This window comes from Myxine glutinosa, chromosome 3 (genome assembly GCF_964187855.1).
Source record: "Myxine glutinosa chromosome 3, kmMyxGlut1.1, whole genome shotgun sequence".
In the NCBI taxonomy this organism is placed as follows: Eukaryota; Metazoa; Chordata; class Myxini; order Myxiniformes; family Myxinidae; genus Myxine; species Myxine glutinosa.
The window spans coordinates 144,394,586-144,418,353 of record NC_136263.1 but is presented as its reverse complement, the minus strand read 5'-3'; the positions used below and the strand labels follow the sequence as shown (position 1 = coordinate 144,418,353).

Here is a 23,768-nt window from a genome sequence, read left to right as displayed (position 1 = left end):
AGGCGCAAAATCCAAACAGAATTTACAAAATCCACCCGGTTGCGTAGCACTGTATGCGAGCCATGAATATTGCAGTAACCATTTCTGCTGAAAAGCGTGTGTTTCTTTCCGTTTGCAGTGTCAGGCACAGGATATTTGTAAGTGCATAGTGGTATTCAGCAGTCTTTCAGTACTACCATTCAATCGTTGTCATTTAATTGATGATCCCCAAAAAAAAAAAAAAATTCACCTTGAATATTTTCAGGAATAAGCACAAATATTCGTACTTGATCCTGCACTTGATGTATTTTTTTCTTGCCTGGGAGAGATTGGGTTCCAGGAACAGGCAAATTATAGAGCACATGAGGATTTCCTAGATGTAGTTCAGGATTGCTTTTTAACCTAGTTTGTAGATAAGTCCATGATGGCGAGACCAGTGTTAGACCTCCTTTTAAGTAACGATCCCAATATGGTGGAGGTAGGGGAGAAATTTGGATCAAGTGACCATTGTGTCATTGTGTGTGCAAAGACTCTGTAAAGGGCTAGAGTACAGGATGGTATCGTAAGGTTTATTAGGTGTCAGGAAGGCAAACCTTGAGGGTATGAGGAGAGGGCTGGGTGATGTAGTTTGGAAGAGGGCTAACACGAGCATAGTCAGCATGAGAGAAATGGGTAACCTTCAAGGAGCAAATGCATAGAATGCAGAGTAAGTACGTTCCACTGAGGTGTAAAACCAAAGGACAAAAGTAGTCGGTGGTTGAGTAGTGAGATAAGGAATGCTATTAAGGAGAGGCAGAAGGCATTTATATATAATATATATATATATATATATATATATATATATATATATATATATATATATATATATATATATATATATATATATATATATATATATATATATATACACACACACACATATATACATACTTTATTATTATTATTATTATTATTATAATATTATATTATATTTATATATTATCATTATTATTTTTATTTATCTATATACAGTCATGTGAAACAGTAAGTACACCCCATGTAAAGTTTTGACTTTTTCAACATATTTCAACATACAGCTATTTGATCTTCATTTCAACAATATTAACAGATAAAGGTGATATAATATAACAAATATCATGAAACATTTACATTTTGTAGTCCATTGTATAATTTAAATAAACATAAATGCAAATTTCGCATGTGGAAAAAGTAAGTACACTCTTGGCTCTAATAGGTGGTATTTCCCCCTTTGGCAGAAACAACCTCAAGGAGGCGTTCCTTATAACTGTCTACCAGTCTCTGACTCTGACACAACGATAGTGGCACATCCAAGGAGACAAGTCCCGCCATCCCTACAACAAGGCGGCACAAGAGATGCTCAGTTCTATCCCTGAGGACCTGTCTAGAAGCGTATGCCTGGCGGCATCTTGGAAGCAGGTGTGGGAAACGGCCGGGCCCACCCGCATCCACCGCTACATCTGGGACCCAGGCGGTGGCGTCGTAGGAGAAGACCTACCACGCCTGCAATGGACCTTGTTGAACCGTCTACGTACGGGGGTCGGCCGCTTCAAATCATCACTGAAGACGTGGGGCCTGGCAGACAGCGCCGCGTGCGAGTGCGGCGAGCCTGAGCAGACTGCCGATCACATAATTACCACCTGCCCCCTATACAGACTACCTTCAGAAGCCGGCCTCTTCGACATAGGACCAGAGACGAGGGCATGGCTGCACGACACTGAGCTGGCCATCTGATGATACACGAAAGAAGAAGAAGTCTCAGACACCGACTGGGATAAATTTTTGCCCACTCCATGCAGAATTCTTTCAGCTGTGCGATGTTTGAGGGGTTTCTTGCATGCACAGCTCGTTTCAAATCCCCCCACTACATCTCGATGGGATTTAGATCCGGGCTTTGACTTGGCCATTCCAGAACCCTCCATTTCTTTCTTTTCAGCCATTCCTTGGTGGATTTAATGGTATGTTTAGGTTCATTGTCATGTTGCAAGGTCTACCTTTGGTTGAGCTTCAACTTTCAGACAGATGGCCTCACATTATCCTCAAGCACCCTCTGGTACAATGAAGAATTCGATGATGGTGAGCTGCCCAGGCCCTGATGCAGCAAAGCTGCCCCCAAACCATAATATTTCCACCACCATGCTTTACAGTTGGTATCAGGTTCTTGTGGTCAAATGCTGTCTTTGGTTTTCGCCAAACATGTCTTCTGGTACTGTGGCCAAATAGCTCTACCTTTGACTCATCTGTCCAGAGCATATTGTTCCAGAAGTGCTGGTCTTTGCCTAGGTGTTCATTGGCAAACTTTCGTCTTGCCCTGATGTTCTTTCTGGGCAGCAAAGGTTTCCTCCTGACACACCTCCCATGTAGATCAAATTTGTGGAGCCTCTTTCTAATGGTAGACTCGTGCACTTTGACATCAACAGTGGCAAGAGCTACCTGGAGGTCCCGTGATGACATTCTGGGGTTCTTAGAGACTTCTTTCAGCATCTTGTGGTCTGCTCTCGGGCTGAACTTGCTGGGGCGGCCTGGCCTGAACAAGTTGGCAGTTGTTTGGAATCTTCTCCACTTGTAGATGATTTTCCGGACAGTCGAATGATTGATTTCAAATTGTTTGGAGATCTTTTTAAATCCCTTCCCAGACTCGTAGGCATCTATAACCTTCTTTCTAAAAGCCCCAGAGAGCTCTTTTGATTGAGGCATGGTGATGCCGCCCACTTCAACAACAAAGAGCAAACCAAACTAAATGTCTGAGGTTAAAATAAGACAGGTTCCTCCAAGATCCTCTCTAACGATGTTCTAATCATTTGCACCTGAGCTGGTGCACCTGATTCTAATTTTAGATATTTGAAGTAGTAGTACATGGGCTTATGTTGGGAAACCAAAGTTTGTGGACCGTTTTGCTAGATTCTTGGAAACTAGGCTTAAATCACTCTAAATAGCATATAAAATAAAAAAATTGCTGTTGCCAAATTTTCACGACATCTTCATAGCGGCCATCTTGGATTTCAAGATGGCCACCATTTCGGACCTATTTTGCCTTGTATCTCACTTATTAATCAAGGTATCAGCACAAGAATAGTGTCCTTACCCACATTTTCAGGGTCAAGGAAGACTATGGTAATAATCAAAATTCAGCTGGATGGCCAACATCTTTATAATTTCAAGATGGCCACCATTTTAAATCAAAGTATGAGCAAACATAGCCTAGTGTCTTAGTCTGAGACAATTGATGAAGACTAGTTGTGGTGGCTAGCAACCATCATAGACTTGAGCCTTTTCTGAAAGCAATGCAACAGTTTGTTAATCAGTTTGTTTCATCAAACAACTCCTATCAAAAATCCAAACGACGGGCTCTCTACTGATCAAACACAATGTCATTCCCAATAGGCTGGGCATCAGTGTTGCAGCATTTCTCCAAATCAGCATCACAGTTACACAATTCGGTACAGACTACATTCCTAGCTTTGCATGAACACAATTTGCTAGGACTCTTTGCAGCTCGTCCACAGCCACAGCGAACAAGTTGGAGAATTGAGGCTGGAGCAATTGCAACCTGCGTCAGGACTGGTCTCAATTCGCCTCCAACAGTTTCCCATCCCAAGGTGTTTGGGTCGATCACAGTTGGATTTAGAGTTAGATCTTGTGCCCATGTGTGTGCTTGCAAATGAGCACGCTGGACATGCTCTTTCCAGGCACCAGCTGTTGGTGTTAGTTTCTCGACTCCCTGATCAGCCTTCAGCTGGTGGAATAGGTGCCATCGTAGTTCAGCAGCACTTCTTATTGTGACACCTTTCGGACAGAAGAGGCGACAGAAATACTCTTCACATCCTTCTAGGACAGCATCAGATGGTTTATCACCCTCTCCAAGCTGAGCAATTGCTGACACTACTGTTTGACTACTTTCAGTGAATGCCTTGAAGCAAGTTGTTTTACTCTTGCCCTGAATGTGGCCAGTGGTGTCACAGCCGGTGAGAGCATGCCAATTAACAAGTGCTTTTGCCTTCTGAGCACCAAGCTGTTCATAGATTGGCCTTAGTAAGATTTTCCGATGGTTTTTTCCAGTGCCCATGATAACTGCAGCATCACTTCCTAGGTCATCACTTCGACGTAGAGCAAGTAACAACACATCTGTGTCTGGGGAATAGATGCTCACAATGAATCCTGTTTTCACAAGTTGCACTGCATGCAAAATCATGAGTGTGTCAGCTTCCTCCTGGCTACTGACCTCTTTAGCAATTTCACATTCAAAATTGCTCTGGACACTTCTCCTTGTCACCGTTACAATCTGCATGGAGGATCTACTGTTGATCAATCTATTTGCCAGGAAGAGTGTCAGTGAATCCTTTGTGACATTACTAGCAAGGAATGACTTGGTGTCCTTGATTTTGGTTTGCTCATCAACAATATAGTTTTTCACTGCCTTGGTCTTGCCTCTACGACGTTCCCTTGTTCCTTCCTTCAATGATGCATCAATTGTGTAATTGTCAAACACAACCCGAAGCTGCTCATAAGCACGTCCTCTGCATTCGGCTAGCTGTACATACGCTGTGCCTAGCTCCTTGCAGTTCTGAAATTTCTTGACACTCATTAATTCTTGCAATAGCGCCATTCCATCAACAATTAAGCATGTCCTGGGTCTTTCTTGCACATTCTCAGGGTGTTCTGCAAGTTCTTCAGCATGGTCACTTGGGTTTGTGTCATCACTGGATTTCACAAGACCCTCCAGGAGTGATATGATCTTGCTCTTGTCGGTGGTGGGGTGGACCATTCCATTTGGCTGGAGAAGAGTTCTATTGGTATTGGACAGTTCATGTGCCCCTACCACTTCCTCTAGATCCACTGCTTCCCTCGATGACCTTGCAATGACTAGTAGTCGAGCAAACAGGGATGTCGTCACTTTCAGTGCCACTACCTCACTACCAGTTTTCACCAACAGGTGAAATGTCTTCTGTCTGCAACATGTCTTCTTCTTGTCTGCAACATTCTGCAACATGTCTTCTTTGATATTTTTCTCCTTTATTGCAGCATCTATTGCTGTCCTTCTTGCCTTTTTGCCATGAATGACAGAAGGTTTTTGGCCTTGACCATCGGTAATATCACAACAAATGTTCTCACGGATCTTCTGTAACAGCCTGCCCCTGGTGATGCTGTGATTCTGAATACCATAGTCCCGCATCATGTTACTGTAGACCTCATCAGCCTCAGGTGTTGAGACAAACTGTCCATCATCGATGCAATCCTGTAATTCAGCGAAGAACTCAATTTCAGCTGATACGAATCTCTCTCTCTGTCCTAAGTCCCCATCACCACTTTGGTCACCTGCACAATTTTTGCACTGTGGCATTTGCACGTAGCGACTCCAGTTGGAGGTCAAACAGCTCTTATGGTAGGTTATGTCCCTTGCAAGAAAATCTCCCTCAATGAGAAAGTCCGTAAGGTTGAGTTTCCAGACACTGATGTCACTGTTTTCCACAATCTGTTTAACTGACCTACCAATATCTTTGCTTCTACACTTACAGCGTATCTCTCTGTCCCGGTCTTTTTGTCCTGTTTCACAGTCTGACAGAAAAAGCACATATTCCGGCAGAATGATGGTACTGTCGACCGTGTCTGCCTTTCTGCTGGTGCTGAACAGGAGGCTTCCTCTGGAATAGGAGTTGTTGATGGTCTTCCTCGTTTCTTACCTCCGGTCAGAACACGAGTGTCCATTTGACTTGTGGCTTGTTCATATTGTCCTTTATCACGTTCAATATGCTGTATATGTGTCAGCATACCGTAACAGCTCCGATGCCATAATGCTTTTCTTGACATTAGATCACCAGCGGATAAGCCTTGCAGTCTTTGATTTATGGCCACATATGTCGGATTCCTGTATGTATCTCGTTTGGTGAGATTTCGCAAAAATGTCTCATATGTATCGGCCTGTGGTGTGCTTGAAGGCTCAAGCACTTTCCTTTTTATGTATTTCTTCCCTTGGCATAGCAAACAGACTGAAGTCAATGGGCTTCTTTTTAGCAGCAGGTTCCTCTGGCGTGGTCATGATGCCGGCAGTCGTTCTTCCTCCACAGTTATCCAAGAATGCAACTTCTCAAGGTCGTCTGCTGCACATCTGAAAAGAATAAAGATTGTTAAAAAGTCATCCAACACAGTTTCAGGAATAATATTTGACTAAAACTAGATGTACGGTAGCTTGATTCTTTAGATAATATTTGGCTGTGGATCTGGCAGAAGAACTCCCCTGTCCCCCCACCTCCTATCCACCCCCTCCCAATCCAATCCTAACCATTATCTAAAAATGTAAGTACCTGTGAGTAAAAGTAAATAGATTCAATACCAGGACATTTATATTTAAACCTGATATACATGAAAACCTTTTTGAAGTATGGCTTTGACCTGGAGTTTGGGCAAAACTAGATTAAAAAATGGTGGCCATCTTGAAATTATAAAGATGTTGGCCATCCAGCTGAAATTTGATTATTACCATTGTCTTCCTTGACCCCGAAAATGTGGGTAAGGACACTATTCTTGTGCTGATACCTTGATTAATAAGTGAGATATAAGGCAAAATAGGTCCGAAATGGTGGCCATCTTGAAATCCAAGATGGCCGCCATGAAGATGTCGTGAAAATTTGGCAACAGCAATTTTTTTATTTTATATGCTATTTAGAGTGATTTAAGCCTAGTTGCCAAGAATCTAGCAAAACGGTCCACAAATATACATAAGCCCATGTACTCTCTATCTATAATTCCAGTAATCTCTGTACGTTTGTACGTTTGTCTGTGACCGCTGTTTCTCGACAACCACGGGTCCGATATACTTTTAACTTGCCAGGTATATTGCTGGGGACCCGAGGATGTGCCTTTTCAAGGTTTCATATTAATCGGACAATTACTTACCGAGCTATGTCCAAAAAACGATTCAACCAATCAGAGAGCAGCGAACTATCGCGTGTGCCGAACGTGGCGGACACACTCTGCCTCGGATGGCACATTTGAGAGCGTATTCATTTATTTCACGTTTGCAAACTATGTTGGCGTTAAACTATGTTTTAAAACTAATAAAAACGAATTTGCGATTCATTCGCTTTCCTGCGCGTTTGTGCATGCGATGGCGATTTCTTTACCAAACTCCGGAAGCCGTTTGCTTTGGACCAAACCATTTCATGTAAATAGAGGGGGGGGATTGTCACCGTACTCGCAAGCCGTTCGCTTTGGACCAAACCATTGCATGTAAATAGAGGGGGGGGATTGTCACCGTACTCGCAAGCCGTTCGCTTTGGACCAAACCATTTCATGTAAATAGAGGGGGGGGATATAATTTTAGATATAGATATAGTACGGGCAATGCCCTAGTAGTGATAAATGTAGGGGTGTACTTACTTTTTCCACATGCGAAATTTATGTTTATTTAAATTATACAATGGACTACAAAATGTAAATGTTTCATGATATTTGTTATATTATATCACCTTTATCCATCAATATTGTTGAAATGAAGATCAAATAGCTGTATGTTGAAATATGTTGAAAAAGTCAAAACTTTACAAGGGGTGTACTTACTTTTTCATGTGACTGTATATAAAAGAAAGTTTTTGTTTGTTTGTCTGCCCAAGCTAATCTCCTGAACGGTGAAAGATAGGAGGAGACCTTTAATACAAAAAATGTCGGGACGGGCCCCGGGAAGGTTTTAGGCTCGGTGGAGAGGCCGGTTTAGGCCGCTTTGGCCGAGCTGGGCCCATTTCGTAATTAAAAGCTGAGCTGAATTATAGTTGTCATTCTTCTACGGCTGCGAGTAAAAGCTGAATTATGGCAGTAAATTCATTCAGAAAGAACCAAAAATGTCGGGACAGGCTCCGGGAAGGTTATAGGCTAGGTGGCGAGGCTGGTTGAGGCCCACCTTGGCCCATTTCACAATTAAAAGCTGAGCTGAATTATAGTTGTCATTCTTCTACGGCTGCGAGTAAAAGCTGAATTATGGCAGTAAATTCATTCAGAAAGAACCAAAAATGTCGGGACAGGCTCCGGGAAGGTTATAGGCTAGGTGGCGAGGCCGGTCGAGGCCCACCTCGGCTGGGCTGGGCCCATTTTGCAATTAAATGCTGAGCTGAATTATAGTTGTCATTCTTCTACGGCTGCGAGTAAAAGCTGAATTTTTGTAGTAAGTTCATTCAAAAAGAACCAAAAATGTCGGTACAGGCCCCGGGAAGGTTATAGGCTAGGTGTTGAGGCCAGTCGAGGCCGCATCGGCCGGGCTGGGTCCATTTCGCAATTAAAAGCTGAGCTGAATTATGTTAGTCAATCTTCTACGGCCGCAAGTAAAAGCTGAATTATAGTAGTAAATTCATTCAAAAATAACCCGGGCAACACCGGGTGCTTTCAGCCAGTATATATACAGTGACGTGAAAGAGTAAGTACACCCCATGTAAAGTTTTGACTTTTTCAACATATTTCAACATACAGCTATTTGATCTTCATTTCAACAATATTGATAGATAAAGGTGATATAATATAACAAATATCATGAAACATTTACATTTTGTCGTCCTTTGTATAATTTAAATAAACATAAATGCAAATTTCGCATGTGGAAAAAGTAAGTACACCCATACATTTATCACTACTTCAAATACCTAAAATTACAATCAGGTGCACCAGCTCAGGTGCAAATGATTAGAACATCGTTAGAGAGGATCTTGGAGGAACCTGTCTTATTTAAACCTCAGACATTTCGTTTGGTTTGCTCTTTGTTGTTGAAGTGTGCGGCGTCACCATGCGTCGATCAAAATACCCCTCTGAGGCCTTCAGAAAGAAGGTTATAGATGCCTACAAGTCTGGGAAAGGATTTAAAAAGATCTCCAAACAATTTCAAATCAATCATTCGACTGTCCAGAAGATCATCTACAAGTGGAGAAGATTCCAAACAACTGCCAACTTGTTCAGGCCAGGCCGCCCCAGCAAGTTCAGCCCGAGAGCAGACCGCACGATGCTGAAAGAAGTCTCTAAGAACCCCAGAATGTCATCACGGGACCTACAGGTAGCTCTTGCCACTGTTGATGTCAAAGTGCATGAGTCTACCATTATAAAGAGGCTGCAAAAATTTGATCGACATGGGAGGTATGCCAGGAGGAAACCTTTGCTGTCCAGAAAGAACATCAGGACAAGACTAAAGTTTGCCAATGAACACCAAGGCAAAGACCAGCACTTCTGGAACAATGTGCTTGGGACAGATGAGTCAAAGGTCGAGCTATTTGGCCACAGTACCAGAAGACATGTTTGGCGAAAACCAAAGACAGCATTTGACCACAATAACCTGATACCAACTGTAAAGCATGGTGGTGGAAATATTATGGTTTGGGGCAGCTTTGCTGTATCAGGGCCTGGGCAGCTCACCATCATCGAATCCACTATGAATTCTTCATTGTACTGGGTGCTTGAGGATAATGTGAGGCCATCTGTCGGAAAGTTGAAGCTCAACCGGAGGTGGACCTTGCAACATGACAATGACCCTAAACATACCAGTAAATCCACCAAGGAATGGCTGAAAAGAAAGAAATGGAGGGTTCTGGAATGGCCAAGTCAAAGCCCGGATCTGAATCCCATCGAGATGTTGTGGGGGGATTTGAAACGAGCTGTGCAGGCAAGAAACCCCTCAAACATCGCACAGCTGAAAGAATTCTGCATGGAGGAGTGGGCAAAAATTTCTCCCAGCCGATGTCAGAGACTGTTAGACAGTTATAAGATACGCCTACTTGAGGTTGTTTCTGTCAAAGGGGGCAATACCACCGATTAGAGCCAAGGGTGCACTTACTTTTTCCACATGCGAAATTTGCATTTATGTTTGTTTAAATTATACAATGGACTACAAAATGTAAATGTTTTATGATATTTGTTATAATATATCACCTTTATCTATCAATATTGTTGAAATGAAGATCAAATAGCTGTCTGTTGAAATATGTTGAAAAAGTCAAAACTTTACATGGGGTGTATTTACTTTTTCACGTAACTGTATAAAAGAAAGTTTTTGTTTGTTTGCCTGCACGTGCTAATCTCCTGAACGGTGAAAGATGGGAGGAAACCTCTGAAACAAAAAGTCAGGATGGGCTCCGGGAAGGTAATAGGCTAGGTGGCGAGGCCACCTCGGCCGGGCTGGGCCCATTTCACAATTAAAAGCTGAGCTGAATTATAGTAGTCAATCTTCTACGGCCTCGAGTAAAAGCTGAACTGTAGTAGTATATTCATTCAAAAAGAACTAAAAATGTCGGGACGGGCCCTGGGGAAGGTTATAGGCTAGGTGGTGAGGCCGGGCTCGGCCCATTTCGCAATTAAAAGCTGAGCTGAATTATAGTAGTCAATCTTCCATGGCCGCGAGTAAAAGCTGAATTACAGTAGTAAATTCATTCAAAAAGAACCCGGGCAACGCCGGGTGCATTCGGCTAGTTTGTTATAAAATAACAGGACTGGTGTTAAATTTATATCAGTGAAGGCATAAGCAGAGGCAAGTACATAAAATAACTTGGGAAGGCAAAAGAGAGTATGAGAAGGACATGACTATGAATATAAAGCATAATAGCAAGGCATTCTTTAAGTAAGCTTGCATAACGGGTAAAGGACAGGTTCGGACAAGTGTGGGCTCATTGAGGAACAGCACAGGGAGAGTGGTTAGTGACAAAAGAGAGGTGGCAGGCTTATTAAACAGGTATTTTGTTTTAACGTTTATACAAGAACAGGCAGGAGAATTGCCAATAGCTGAGAGTATATATCATGGAGGTGGCATTGGGCTTTTACAGAATATCCAGGTCGGAGTGGAGGAAGTAAAATAACAGCTAAAAAAGCTAAAAGTAGATAAAGCACCGGGATCAGATAATATGCACCCGAGAGTATTGAGGGAGGTGGCTCGGCAAGTAAGCGAGATATTAACAGATACCTTCAATGGCTCATTGGAGTCAGGATAGGTAAGGGAGGATTGGAGAGTAACAAATGTAACAACGTTATTTATGAAAGGATCCAGAGAATAATTGGGGAACTATAGACCTGTTAGCTTCATTTAATTTGCAGATAAGGTGTTGGAGACATTAATTAGGGACCAGATGAGGAAGCATTTAAATAAATACAAACTGAAGGCAGGTAGCAGGTCAGCCCAGGCAGCACTGCTAATTGATGACCACAGCTTTCCAAACTTATCAAAATGATATTTGCCCTGCCAGGTGGGCAGTGGTTCAGAAGCAAGGTCCGGATAGGTCGTTTGAATGTGGGACCAATGCAGGAGAAAGGGTTTGAGGTGGTGAATATGATGAAGAGAAGAAGGTTGGAAATGTTGTGTGTGCTGCAGACCAGATGAAAAGGAGACAGGGTAAGGAGGTTGGGAGGAGGATATGATTGCACGCGGGTGGGGATGGAAGGAGTAATGGCATGAGAATAATTATATCGGAAAAGATCAGCAAGCAGGTGGTCAGAGTGGAAAGATGGGAGGGACGGATAGTTATGGCATGGGTGGTGATGCAGAAACAAATTATGTATGTTATGTCGGTATAAATGGGCCACAAATGTGAAGGACTGAGGTGGAGAAGCAGGAATTCAGGTACGCACTGGAGAGGATGATGGGAATGGTTGAGCTGGAGGTGCTGCTCTGCATTGTGGGGGACTTTAATGCACATGTGGGAGTAATGGAGATGGGTGAAGAGGATTGTTTTGGTACATTTGTCTGGGGAACGAGTAATAGAGAGAGTCGAGAGCTGGTGGAGCTGGTGGTGAGGAATGGGATGGCCATTGCTGGTTCATTCTTTCAAAAGTGGGAAAGCCATAAGATTACCTATAGGAGTGGACAGCACAGCACAGAACAGAACTGGAATTGGTGGTGGTAAGGAAGCGGTAGCTGAGGATGGTTAAGGTTTGTAAGCCAGTGGTGGGAGAGCATTTTCCACCCAGCACAAACCTGTGGTGTTTGTGCTACGGATGAAGAACGGGAGGGAGGTTAATAGAAGGAGTCGGAAGGTTATTAGGTGGGGAAGTGTTTGGGCAACGTCGTCGTATAGTACAAGGAGAGGATGAGGGCCAAGTCTGAGCAACTTAGTGAAGAAGCAGAAGGTTTGGAGGAGGAGTGGGAGAGGTATGGAGATGGGTTTATTGGAATTGCAGAGGTTTTGTGTGGAAGGACATCAGGAAAGGGTGCATCATCGAGGATAGAAACGAGGTATGCTGGATGGAGGAAGTTGTGAAGGCAGTTAGTGAAAAGGGGGTTTGGTAGAGGATCAAGAAGATCAAGGATCGAGTGAAGCAACTGGATGCAGGGTTGCTCTACCTGTATGGGCAAAATAAAAAAGCAGCAACGAGAGCTATGGATAAGGCGAGGAATGATACTGAAGAGGAAGTGTACAACAAGTTGGAAGAGGATTGGGGAAGAAGATGATCTATAAATTGGCGAATGACAGGGAGGAGGATAGTAAGGACATAAAAAGGGGTGACGATTAAAGATGGTGGCAGTGGGCTAGTGACCGAGAGGTGGCGGTATTAAATGTGTATGAATGATATTTCAAGGAGCTCCTGAACCGAGAATGAAGCATCAGAGAGCTGGAGCTACCATGTTATGTGGAGATCACAGAGGAGGACGTGCAGACAGCATTGCAGAGGATGAAGAAAGGAAGAGTACCAGGCATTCATGAGGTGTGTACAGAGATGATAATTGCAGCGGGAGAAGTTGGGAATCAGTGGGACGAAGAAGCTGTTAAATGTACGTATGAGAGAGGGTTCAATTCCGGATGAGTAAAAAAAAATAAAAAATTCCGGATGAGTGTAGGACTGAATTAATTGTGCCGATATGGAAGGAAGATGTTCAAGATCCGGGAAAGTACTGAGGCATTACGCTCCTTCGTCACGTTATGAAGGTGCATGAGAGGATATCTGGAAGGGATGATAAAGAAGAGCGTGGAGATCGAGATCGGAGAAGAGCGGCGGGGGTTTAGAAAGGGTAGGGGAATGACAGATGTGATGTTCACACTAAGACAGCTGGTGGAGAAGAGGATGGAGGTGCAAGGTGAAATGGCATTGGGATTTGTGGACTTCGAGAAAGCCCACGACACTGTCCCGAGAGAGATGGTGATTGTGTCACCGAGATGGATGGGAGTGCCGGAAGCACAAGTTCGGTTGGTTGAAGGGATGTACAAGGGAACGAAGGGAAGAGTTTAGGTTGGTCCTGGATTGTCCAAGGAGTTCAATGTGAACATCAGTTTGAGGCAGGGAAGCATTCTCAGCCCATGCCTGTTTATCATGATGGAGCTGGTAAGCAGGAAGGTGAACATGAGTGTATTCTAAGGAGGATGTTTTATGCAGACAATCTGGCTGTTGTGGTGGAGAGTAGGCAGGTGAAACTGGAAGTACTGAGGGAATGGAAGAAGGCATTTGATAAACATTGGCTTAATATGAGTATGGAGAAGACTGAGGTGATGTGGGTCGGACAGCAGAGAAAATAAATGAATATCAGGTTAGAACCGGAGGAGATCAGACAGGGTAATAGGTTTGAGTATCTGGGTAGAACAGTGACTGTGGATGGTAAGTCAGAGGTGTGGAGGAGGATTCAGGTGGGTGTGAATGCATGGAGGAGGGTGGAGGGAGTAATGGCGGACAGAGAGATATCAAGATTGAAAGTAAAGTTTGTGCTGATTAGTTTTGGTTTTGCCACAATAGTAGTGCTTCAAGGCAGGATTTTGGAACTTGTTCAGGGTACCTTCAGTAACTTGCCTACTCTTCACAAAAGACACCATTCTCTACATGTTTGACTTCCATCAATGACCAGTGCTGGCAGAGGGGTCCAATGGCAGACATATCTTAGCAGTAGGCCCTCTCGCCTCTCAGCTGTCTAACCTGGGTTAGAAATCCAACCCAGCTATAAAATGGCATGCTGATGTTTTGTGTCCACCCCCTGATCCTTCCCCAACCACATTATGTGTGGCATGCATCGGAAAGACGTTTTAAGCTGGAGGACCTGTCTGCCAGCACTGGTTATAGGTGGATGTTTAAGATCCGACAGTGTAATTCACTAACAAGTAGTAAAGTGAGTTTTCACCGGCAACTTGAACAAACTACAAATTCCTTTTTTGACCGATTACAACCTTATTCTGTCCAAATGGCACGCCAAGAATTAACATGCCGAGTTATGACAACTTTATAAAGACAGAATGAGAAAATGAGTATATTTTGAAATGCAAGAGTATCTTCTCACTTCCACTTCCTTCCACTTTCCTCTTTTTTCCAGGTTCAGACCTGATGCAATATTTTCTTGTGTAAGCGTGCTCTAAAAGGCTTGGCAAAGTTCGAGGAAATGGCTGATTCTTGTTTATTTTCAGTTTTGCTTGTTTATAGCAGAGACTTGTTATGAAAGCTCCGATCAACAGTTTGCCTCGCCCTTCACGCTGTACACATTTTGTGCACCTCCTTAATCTATTTGTCTTCCTCATGGTGCTACCAAGTGAAAAACACTTTGCTGCTTCAGCCTTTGGGCTGAATCAGGATTTTTTTTTTTTCCCCTCTTTGAGAAGTTCATTTTACACATGGATAACATGCTGGGCCATATGAGCTTATCTCTGAATCTCTTGAGGTTGTGAGTCTCTTGGCAATTCCAGTTTAATGATGTCATCATCTTTCAAGCTTCTTTTATCGCACAGTGAGACCTGCATATACACATCTGCATGATCTCCAGAGGTATGTCCGAACCATCCTATTTCAAAGCAAAAATAAGAGATCAGGCAATAGCATCGTGTGACAGTGCAGTGGTGACCTGTCCAGGGTTGATTCTTATCTCCAGAAGTGTTCATTTGTTCTGGGTGACCTGCTTCACTCTTTGAATGAACATGGACTTTAGACAGGGCAGTATTTAGTTTAATAATCTACAATGTTGCTAATTGCATGCTGTCTGATAGATTTCAAAGTTGAACTTCCCATTTTACCCGAGCATTTTAGAACTTCGGTGTTACCTGTACCAGAAGCTGTTGTAATTTTTGCATAATGCTTCCATTTAATTCCCCCCTGCCCCTGCATGTCTCCTCACTTCTCCTTGTAGCTCTTCTCAATCATAGTCTTCGGCTGCATCGTTAATGAAGGATACATCAATGCAGGAAGTGCAAGCCTCAAATGCGTTTTCAATCACGATGCCAATGCGTGTCACTATGGTGTTGTCGTGGGTGTATTCGCGTTCCTCGCCTGCATTGCTTTCCTTGCTCTGGATGTTGCTTTTCCACAAATGAGCAGTATTAAAGACCGCAAGTACGTTGTCATTGCTGACCTAGTCTGCTCCTGTAAGTACCAACTTTACTTGAGGTTACACCCCAAATGTCCACAGTCTCTGCATAAACATCGCCCTTTTCTGCTTTCATTTATTCTGATGTCGATATTGTGGCATAATGGATGATCTTTCTTGTGAAATAAGGAAATTTGTATTCAACACCTGACATATTTCTTTATTTCATCTCCCTTTTATGGTCATTAGTATATATATATATATATATATATATATATATATATATATATATATATATATATACATATATATGAAATCACCCCAAACAATCGATAAAACCACTCTAGGTAAGGGGTTAAGGGAAGGTTAGATAAAGATAAGGATAAAGCAAAACAAAAGAAAAAAAACAAGAAAACATCCAAGACACAGGAAGTAGCAGAAGTCAGAAAATGCGATAAAGCCTACAATATGTAGGAAGTAGGATTTAACATTCCTCTTAAAGCTGAGTAGATCATAGGATAATAGGGAAGCACGTTACAGGTAGTAAATTCCAGAGCGAGACAGCACGAGGGATAAAACTATCGACATTGGCTTTTGGTCTGCACTTTCGATCAACTGAAGTGTATGAATATGCAGATATGCCACCCGAGTCTTGCATCCAAACGCTCGTACGGGAGGAACCAAGTTAGAAAATCCAGCAGAACATTTGCCATGAAAATATCTGGAGAACAAACAAAAAGTGGCAACTGACCTACAGTGAGAGAATGGTTGAAGAGTTGAACCCATCTCCACACCAACCAGGTTGACTATGCATTTCTGGAGCCTTTCAAGTAAAGATAAGTGGCAAGCTGGTGCTCCAGCCTGAATGTGGTAACACTAATCCATGAGGGGACACACACACACATGTATGTATATGTATATCATCTTGACAAGACAGGTCATCTGAGGGGAATTGTCGGTACCTTGGGAATAGAACATGGAGGAGGTGCACGAGAGGAAGAGAAGAAAGTACAGTGAGCTGGAGGCAGAGTGGGAGACGGGTTGGCGAGTTTCGTGTCAGCCATTTGAGGTGGGGTGTAGAGGGTATATTGGCAATTCCTTTTCTGCATTTCTTGCTTGGCTGGGAGTGTGTGGGACAGAAAGAAGGAGGATGTGTGACAAGGTGGCCCAGGTTGCCTTGAAAGGCTCATTTTGGATATGGAGGATGTTTATGGAGGCACGTCGAACGGTGTAGTTTGGTTTGTGTGTGTTTTTTTTTTTTGTTTTTGTTTTTTAACTATTATTATTTCTTATGTTGTGTATATGAGTGAGTGGGTGAGGGTGTGTATTAATTTTCGCATGAGTGTGTGTTTTTGTATGTTGAGTGGTGTATGTTGTAAGGGTAGGTGATTGGTTGGTTGGTGTTGTGTGTATGTGTGTGTATGAATGATCTGGTGTGTTTTGTTGGTGAGTGGTGAAGGGTATAAAGGTGGGTGTTTGAGTGTTCCACCATGTTTGTTTGTTTGTTTGGTGCTGTGGATTCTGGATGCGGAGGTGTTGTTGTTGTAGTCTGCGTTCGCACTGGCTGGGGGTGGGAGTATGAATGCATCCAGGTGTAGTTGCTGCATGTGGATGTGTATGTGCCCCTGCTGGCCCACCTTAGCTGTCCGTATCGAGGTTGAAGGGCCGAAACGGGATGATGCTGAGGACCTCGACTGAGGACCCGGTCAGTGCGGCACACTTGTGACCAGGTGTGTTTTGAACTTGTGTATATATATATATATATATATATATATAAAAGCCTGGTGTTGGCTTAGCGGTTAGGGTGCCGGCTTGGGATCCTAGGATCCTGGGTTCGAATCCCGGTCGATCGCTAAATTAACACCAGGGGTGTTGACTCAGCCTGTCATCCTTCCGAGGTCGGCAAATTGAGTACCAGCTTGCTGGGATGAACGATCCCGGTGTGTACCCCGGTTTAGAATAGGTACACCGTATCCCTGCGCATCGTAATAAGCGACTAAGGTTTGGTGCCAGGAAGGGCATCCGGCCATAAAAACATTGCCTCAAACAGGGAACCATGATTGTCATGGGGCCCGCAAGGCTTACCCCTGCTCTAGCGGGGAAAAATGGCCTTCAAAACGATCATTCATTCATTCATTCATATATATATATATATATACAGTGCATTCAGAAAGTATTCAGACCCCTTCACTTTTTTCACATTTTGTTATGTTGCAGCCTTGTGCTGAAATCGTTTAAATTCATTTTTTCCCTCATCAATCTACACTCAATATCCCATAATGACAAAGAGAAAACAGGATTTTAGAAAGTTTTGCAAATTTATTCAAAATAAAACACTGAAATATCACATTGACATAAGTATTCATACCTTTTGCTATGACACTTGAAATTTAGCTCAGGTGCCTCCCATTTCTCTGGATCATCTTTGAGATGTTTCTACACCTTGATTGGTGTCCACCTGTGGTAAATTCAATTGATTGGACATGATTTGGAAAGGCACACACCTGTCTATATAATATCTCACAGTTGACAATGCATATCAGAGCAAAAACCAAGCCATGAGGTCGAAGGAACTGCCTGCAGAGCTCAGAGACAGGATTGTTTCGACGCACGGATTTGGGGAAGCCTGCAAAAAAAATTCTGCTGCATTGAAGGTTCCCAAGAGCACAGTGGCCTCCATAATTCTTAAATGGAAGAAGTTTTGAACAACGAGGACTCTTCCTCGAGCTGGCCGCCCGGCCAAACTGAGCAATTGGGGGAGAAAGGCCTTGTTAAGAGAGGTGACCAAGAGCCCGATGGTCACTCTGGATGAGCTACAGAGATCTTGTGTGGAGATGGGAGAAACTTCCAGAACCCGATCTGGGCTTTATGGCAGAGTGGCCAGACGGAAGCCAAACAGTTCAATCTTGGTTTCATCAGACCACAGAATCTTGTTTCTCATAGTTTGAGAGTCCTTTAGGTGCTTTTTTGCAAACTCCAAGCGGGCTTTCATATGTCTTTCACTGAGAAGAGGCTTTGATTAAATTTTGAACTTTGCCCCCAGAATCGAATCGGTTAATCTTTACATCATTATACTCATACATACAGACTTGGCATTTAATATGGAATATTTTTTTTGTGGGGGTGAACTTACTTTTCAAGATGTCTTAGAACCAAAAGTTCATTGGAATTATGTTGAAATTATTCTAGATTTTGTTAATGTGACTTTTAAAAGAAACAAAAACCACATTTGACATTTCGAAACAAATAAATTGATCCTTGAAAGTGATATAAACTGATATCGAACTCAATTCATGGACAGTACTGTGTTAAACTTCTGTACGCTTTCCAGAAGTATCTCTTTATTTTGCACATTAGCCAAATTCTTTTTTAACAAAAACAAAAGTTAAATTACGACTGGGATTACGGACAGTAAAATTACAGTTCAGTACTTCGTGTAACCCCCACGAGCATTCAGGAGAGCACGTACACGTCGAGGCATGCTGTTCATGAGATTTGCCAAGGTTTGGACAGGAATCGCTTGCCATGCAGTGACAATAGCCTGCTGCAATTCACGCACAGAGGTCGGCTGCTGGTCCAAGTGGTCGATTTGACGCGTTAATTCTGCCCACAAGTTCTCTATCGGATTCATATCCGGGGACATGGCAGGCCACTCCATATGCTCTACACCACAGTCAGCAAGAAAGTGTTAGATCATGCGAGCACGATGAGGCCGTGCATTGTCATCTTGGAAGACAAAGTTTCCTCGAAAGGCTGCACGAGCAAATGGAAGCAATGTTTCTTCCAGAATGGCCCTGTACTTGAACTGGTTCAGGTTTCCATTCAGAACAACCAGGTCAGTTTTGCCCCCTGCATGAAAAGCAGCCCAAACCGTCACCCCACCACCTCCAGCTTGGACTCCTGGCACTATACAATTTTTGTTGTAGGCTTCATGCACTTGTCTGCGCACTCGGACGCGGCCATCTTGACGATAGACCAGAAATCTAGACTCCTCACTGAAGATCACGTGATTCCAGTGTCCTGGATGCCATTGACGGTGCTCTCTGGCCCACTGCAATCGGCGCTGGCGGTGTTGTCTGGTCAGGCGTGGCTTTCTCAGGGGACGCCTGGCACGATAGCCTGCTTGAACCAGTCGTTGGTTGACTAGCCTTCTGGATACAGGCACATTTGTCAGTTGCTGCCACTCAGCCCGAAGCCGATTAGCTGACTTGGTACGGCCATTGCGGACTAACCGGTGCAGCTGGCGATCATCCCTCCATGTGGTTCTGCGGGGACGTCCTGGCCTCGGTATTGGAGTAGGGACACCCCTCTGAGCATTTCGTTTCAGGATCTTTGACACCTGACCTTGAGTGATACCATACTGCCGAGCAATAGCACGCTGTTTCATGCCGGAATTTCGTAAAGCCACTACTAAATGACAAACAGCATTGTCGAGTTGACCGACCATCTCCAGAGGAAGCGGCAATAACTTTTGGAGATGTGCAGCAGTTGTTTTCCACTAATACAGAACGCAACAACTCTTGTATACCTGACTGTGAAGCCAATCATCAAATGCACCTGTCCGTACATTTTGCCACGCCACCTGTGATATAATCCTGTTGTTGACTTCTTGCTGCGACAGACAATCAGTGACATGGTTCTTTTAACAAATAAATCACCAAAGTGTAAAAGAAATTCACCAGATTGATATACTGAGTTAAGAAAGTAAACCCAAGTCAAGAAAAAAAAAATATTCCATATTAAATGCCAGGTCTGTACTTGTACCAAGTTTGAATTAGATCACTTCATTCTCAAGTTGTAGACATACTACAGACTTTGACCTTTGACCTCTTTATTCCAAAATCGAATCAGTTCATCCTTACATCATTCTACATAACTGTACCAATTTGGTCAGAATCCCATCACTGGTTCACAAGTTGTCACGGTAACTATTCTTTACCTAACATGACCTCTGACCTTTGGCATTTGACCTCGTGACCCCAAAATCTAATCAGTTTATCTTTACCTAATTATACATACCTGCACAAAGTTTGACTAAGATCCCTTCAGCCGTTCTCAAGTTATCGTGGTAACGAAAACCTATCACGGACGGACGGACGGATAGCCGGACAGACAACCTGAAAACATAATGCCTCCGCTGACTTCAGTTGATAGTTATCAACTCGAATGACATTTAACTACTTGCTTCCATTTGTTTTTTGGATTTTTTTTCTCTTTCTCTTTATTAGTCCCCTACCGGTGTACACCGGAGGGGACTATAGGTTTGCACGCCGTCCCTCAGTCTGTCAGTCCATCAGTCCGTCAGTCCGTCAGTCTGTCAATCTGCCAGTCCGTCAGTCCATCAGTCCGTCAGTCCGTCAGTCCGTCAGTCTGTCAATCTGCCAGTCCGTCAGTCCATCAGTCCGTCATGCAAAGAACAGTTTTCCGGACTTTTTTTCTTAACGCTTAATGCTAATGATTTCAAACGTGGTACATGGTTTCCTCATGATAAGTTACAGATCAAGTTCGAACTTCATGACGTTTCGATCATTTTTGACAAAGTTATGGCACTTTTAACTTTGGTAATTTCCCCAACAGTTTTTTGGATGACAGACTGCCGGTCGGGGACATGTATTGCAGCGCAATACTCAGAATGCTTGTTAGTCCCCTACCGGTGTACACCGGAGGGGACTATAGGTTTGCACGCAGTCTGTCAGTCTGTCAGTCTGTCACGCAAAGAACAGTTTTCCGGACTTCTTTTCTAAACGCTTCATGCTAATGATTTCAAACTTGGTACATGGTTTCCTCATGATAAGTTACAGGTCAAGTTCGAACTTCACGACGTTTCGATCATTTTTGACCAAGTTATCGCACTTTGAACTTTGGTAATTCTGATAATTCTGATGATCCTTAACTCGGTGCCATTTTAAGTTTTAATTTCCTTTAAAAACGAATTTCTCTGCAATAGTATGACCGATTGAGATAAAAGTTTCACCATATGATGGACTCGGTCTGTAGAATATTTTAATGGTAATTATGACGTCACAGCTCACGTGGTTCAGCCGCCATATTGTTTTTCGTGAAAACACAAAAACCCTTTTGCCTCTGCAACGGCTGAACAGATCGAGGCCAAACTTTGCAGGCAGAATCGCATACCCATGACGAACACAAAAGTCATCGAGCATGACATCATGCGTCACATGGTTTTAGAGTTATGACGTTTTTAAGCATGAACCTTCAAAAACCGAGCTCCTCCCTCATTTTTGATCCAATCGAGGGGAAACTTCACAGATCTGTTCAGCACCAAAATGTCCTTTTGGAATTTGCGATAGGGCACGTGGTTTGGCAGATATCGTTAATTAAACGAAAATATTTTTTTTTTTAAGGATATCTCGTTTATTCTCGAGTTCTCCTCAAGCTGCACTGCGCGTCCTCAGCCTCGTCTCGCGAACGTCAACAGCGCGACACAGCGTGCGCTTTCCGGAGGGGCTGAGCCAAGCCGAGCAACATATATATATATATATATATATATATATATATATATATATATATATATATATATATATATATATATATATATATATATATATATATATATATATATATATACACACCGATCATTGATCGTGAACCGAAAAATATAATAAATTACTGATGGTTTCAGAGTTGACGTTTTTAAGCATGAACCTTTAAAACCGAGCCCCTCCCTCATTTTTGATCCAATCGAGGGGAAACTTCACAAATCTGTTCAGCATGTCAGTCTACTAAAATGTCCTTTTGGAATTTGCGATAGGGCACGTGGTTTGGCAGATATCGTTAATTAAACGAAAAAAAATTTTTTTTAAAGGATATCTCTTGAATCGCCAGTACCTCAGACCGTGAGTTGGTAATAATTTATATAATTCACACAGTGCAATACGTGCAGGCTGCTCCACGGAGCGATCTTATGGGCTTATCAACGAGGCGAGGCGTGACACACGTGTCTCGGCATACCTCAGATCAAGTTTGAAAACCAGCATCAACCGTGTATAAATTTGCAGATTCGATCATTTTTGACAAAGTTATGGCACTTTAAACTTTGGTAGGGTACATGTATTGCAGCGCAATACTCAGAATGCTTGTTGCATTTGGTTTCCCCTCACTCCCCCCACCCCCTCCCCCTGAGGTAATACTTGGTGGAAGCACCTTTGACAGCAATTACAGCTGTGAATCTGTTGGGATAGGTCACTACCAACTTTGCACACCTTGATTGGGCAATATTTGCCCATTCTCAAAATCTGTTCAAGCTCAGTCAAGTTGCATTGTGAGCATTGATGGACAGCAATCTTCAAGTCATGCCACACATTTTTCTCATGGATTTAGGTCGTGGCTCTGACTGTGTTTTTTTTTTTTTGTGCGATTAACAAGCGATCTTATCTCCCATCCCATGACATCATTTGTTTCACAGAATCCTTCCTTCCACAGCACACCTCCTCCAATTAAAAAGACCTGAACCACTCCCCAGTGGCGGAGTTGCACTTCACATCAATAAATCAATTTCCCACTGCCCTTGTACTGATCTTACACCTCCAAACCACCAGGAGTACCTCTGGCAGCAAATTCCCCTCCATTCCCACCTCTTCTTCATCTGTGTGTTGTACCTTCTCCTTACACCTAATACAGTGACGTCTCTGTCTCTGTCTCTCTCTGTCTCTCTGTCTCTCTGTCTCGCTCTGACAAACTTTTCACCACTCATCCCAACTCTCTCTTCCTCATATGTGGTTATTTCAATTGCCACCATGCAACTTCACTGGGTGCTGGTACCTCTCTCACCAGCCATGGCATCTCAGCAAAGGACCTTTGTGACTCCATGGGACTGAATTGATATGTAAACTTTCCAACCCGGACTTCTCCGGTCTCCCAATGGCAAATCCTTTTTTCTGGACTTTGTAATGACTATCTTTCCCGCAAATGTCTCCTCTTCCTCTGCTCCATTTGGTTCGTCTGATCATAGGATTGTGAAAGTGAACATCTCTCTGGATATTATAGGAGAGCTGCCTCAGTGCCAGCAAGTTTGGCATTTCACTGAGGCAGATTGGCATGGACTGCAAGCAGCCATCTCTCTTCAAGACTGGTCTCCCATATCTGTTGCCTCTAATGTTAAATCAGCATGGGAATTCTTCCACAGAAACCTTCTCTGTCTCTCATGAACAGATTAATCCCATCTCGTCTTCAATTATCCTACCCTTCTTCCCACCCATGGCACACTGAATCATGTGGTGAGGTAGTTGCTCTGAAACGACTTTCCTTCTCTTCCTGGAAGGCAAATATGACCGAAAGAAATCTCAGTGCATTCAAAAACATCTACAACAAGTTTATGTCACTTAGGAGAGCGAGAAAACAACATCTCTTCATCCTCAAGAATGAACTTTCAAACTTGCTTCTCTCTTTTAAAACTTGGCGCCTTGTTAAGCCTGTCTCTTGTGTGTTCTTCTTCCATCCCTTCCCTCACTTCAAATGGCAACACAGCCCACTCCACTCGTAGGAAGGCTGAAGGCCTCAATTCTGAGTTTGCTTCCACATC

The 23,768-nt window shown here is 43.1% G+C and overlaps 1 protein-coding gene across 3 annotated transcripts in view; it reads left to right on the top strand.

Annotated features, from left to right (window-relative positions):
• Positions 1–23,768, top strand: part of LOC137412082 (synaptogyrin-1-like) — a 37,937-nt gene that overhangs the window by 3,475 nt on the left and 10,694 nt on the right. For all 3 annotated transcript variants that reach the window (XM_068097335.2, XM_068097334.2, XM_068097333.2), the window contains exon 2: positions 15,050–15,284. In XM_068097335.2, coding sequence (XP_067953436.1) covers positions 15,050–15,284 — 235 coding nt within the window. The remainder of the gene's footprint in view (positions 1–15,049; positions 15,285–23,768) is intronic.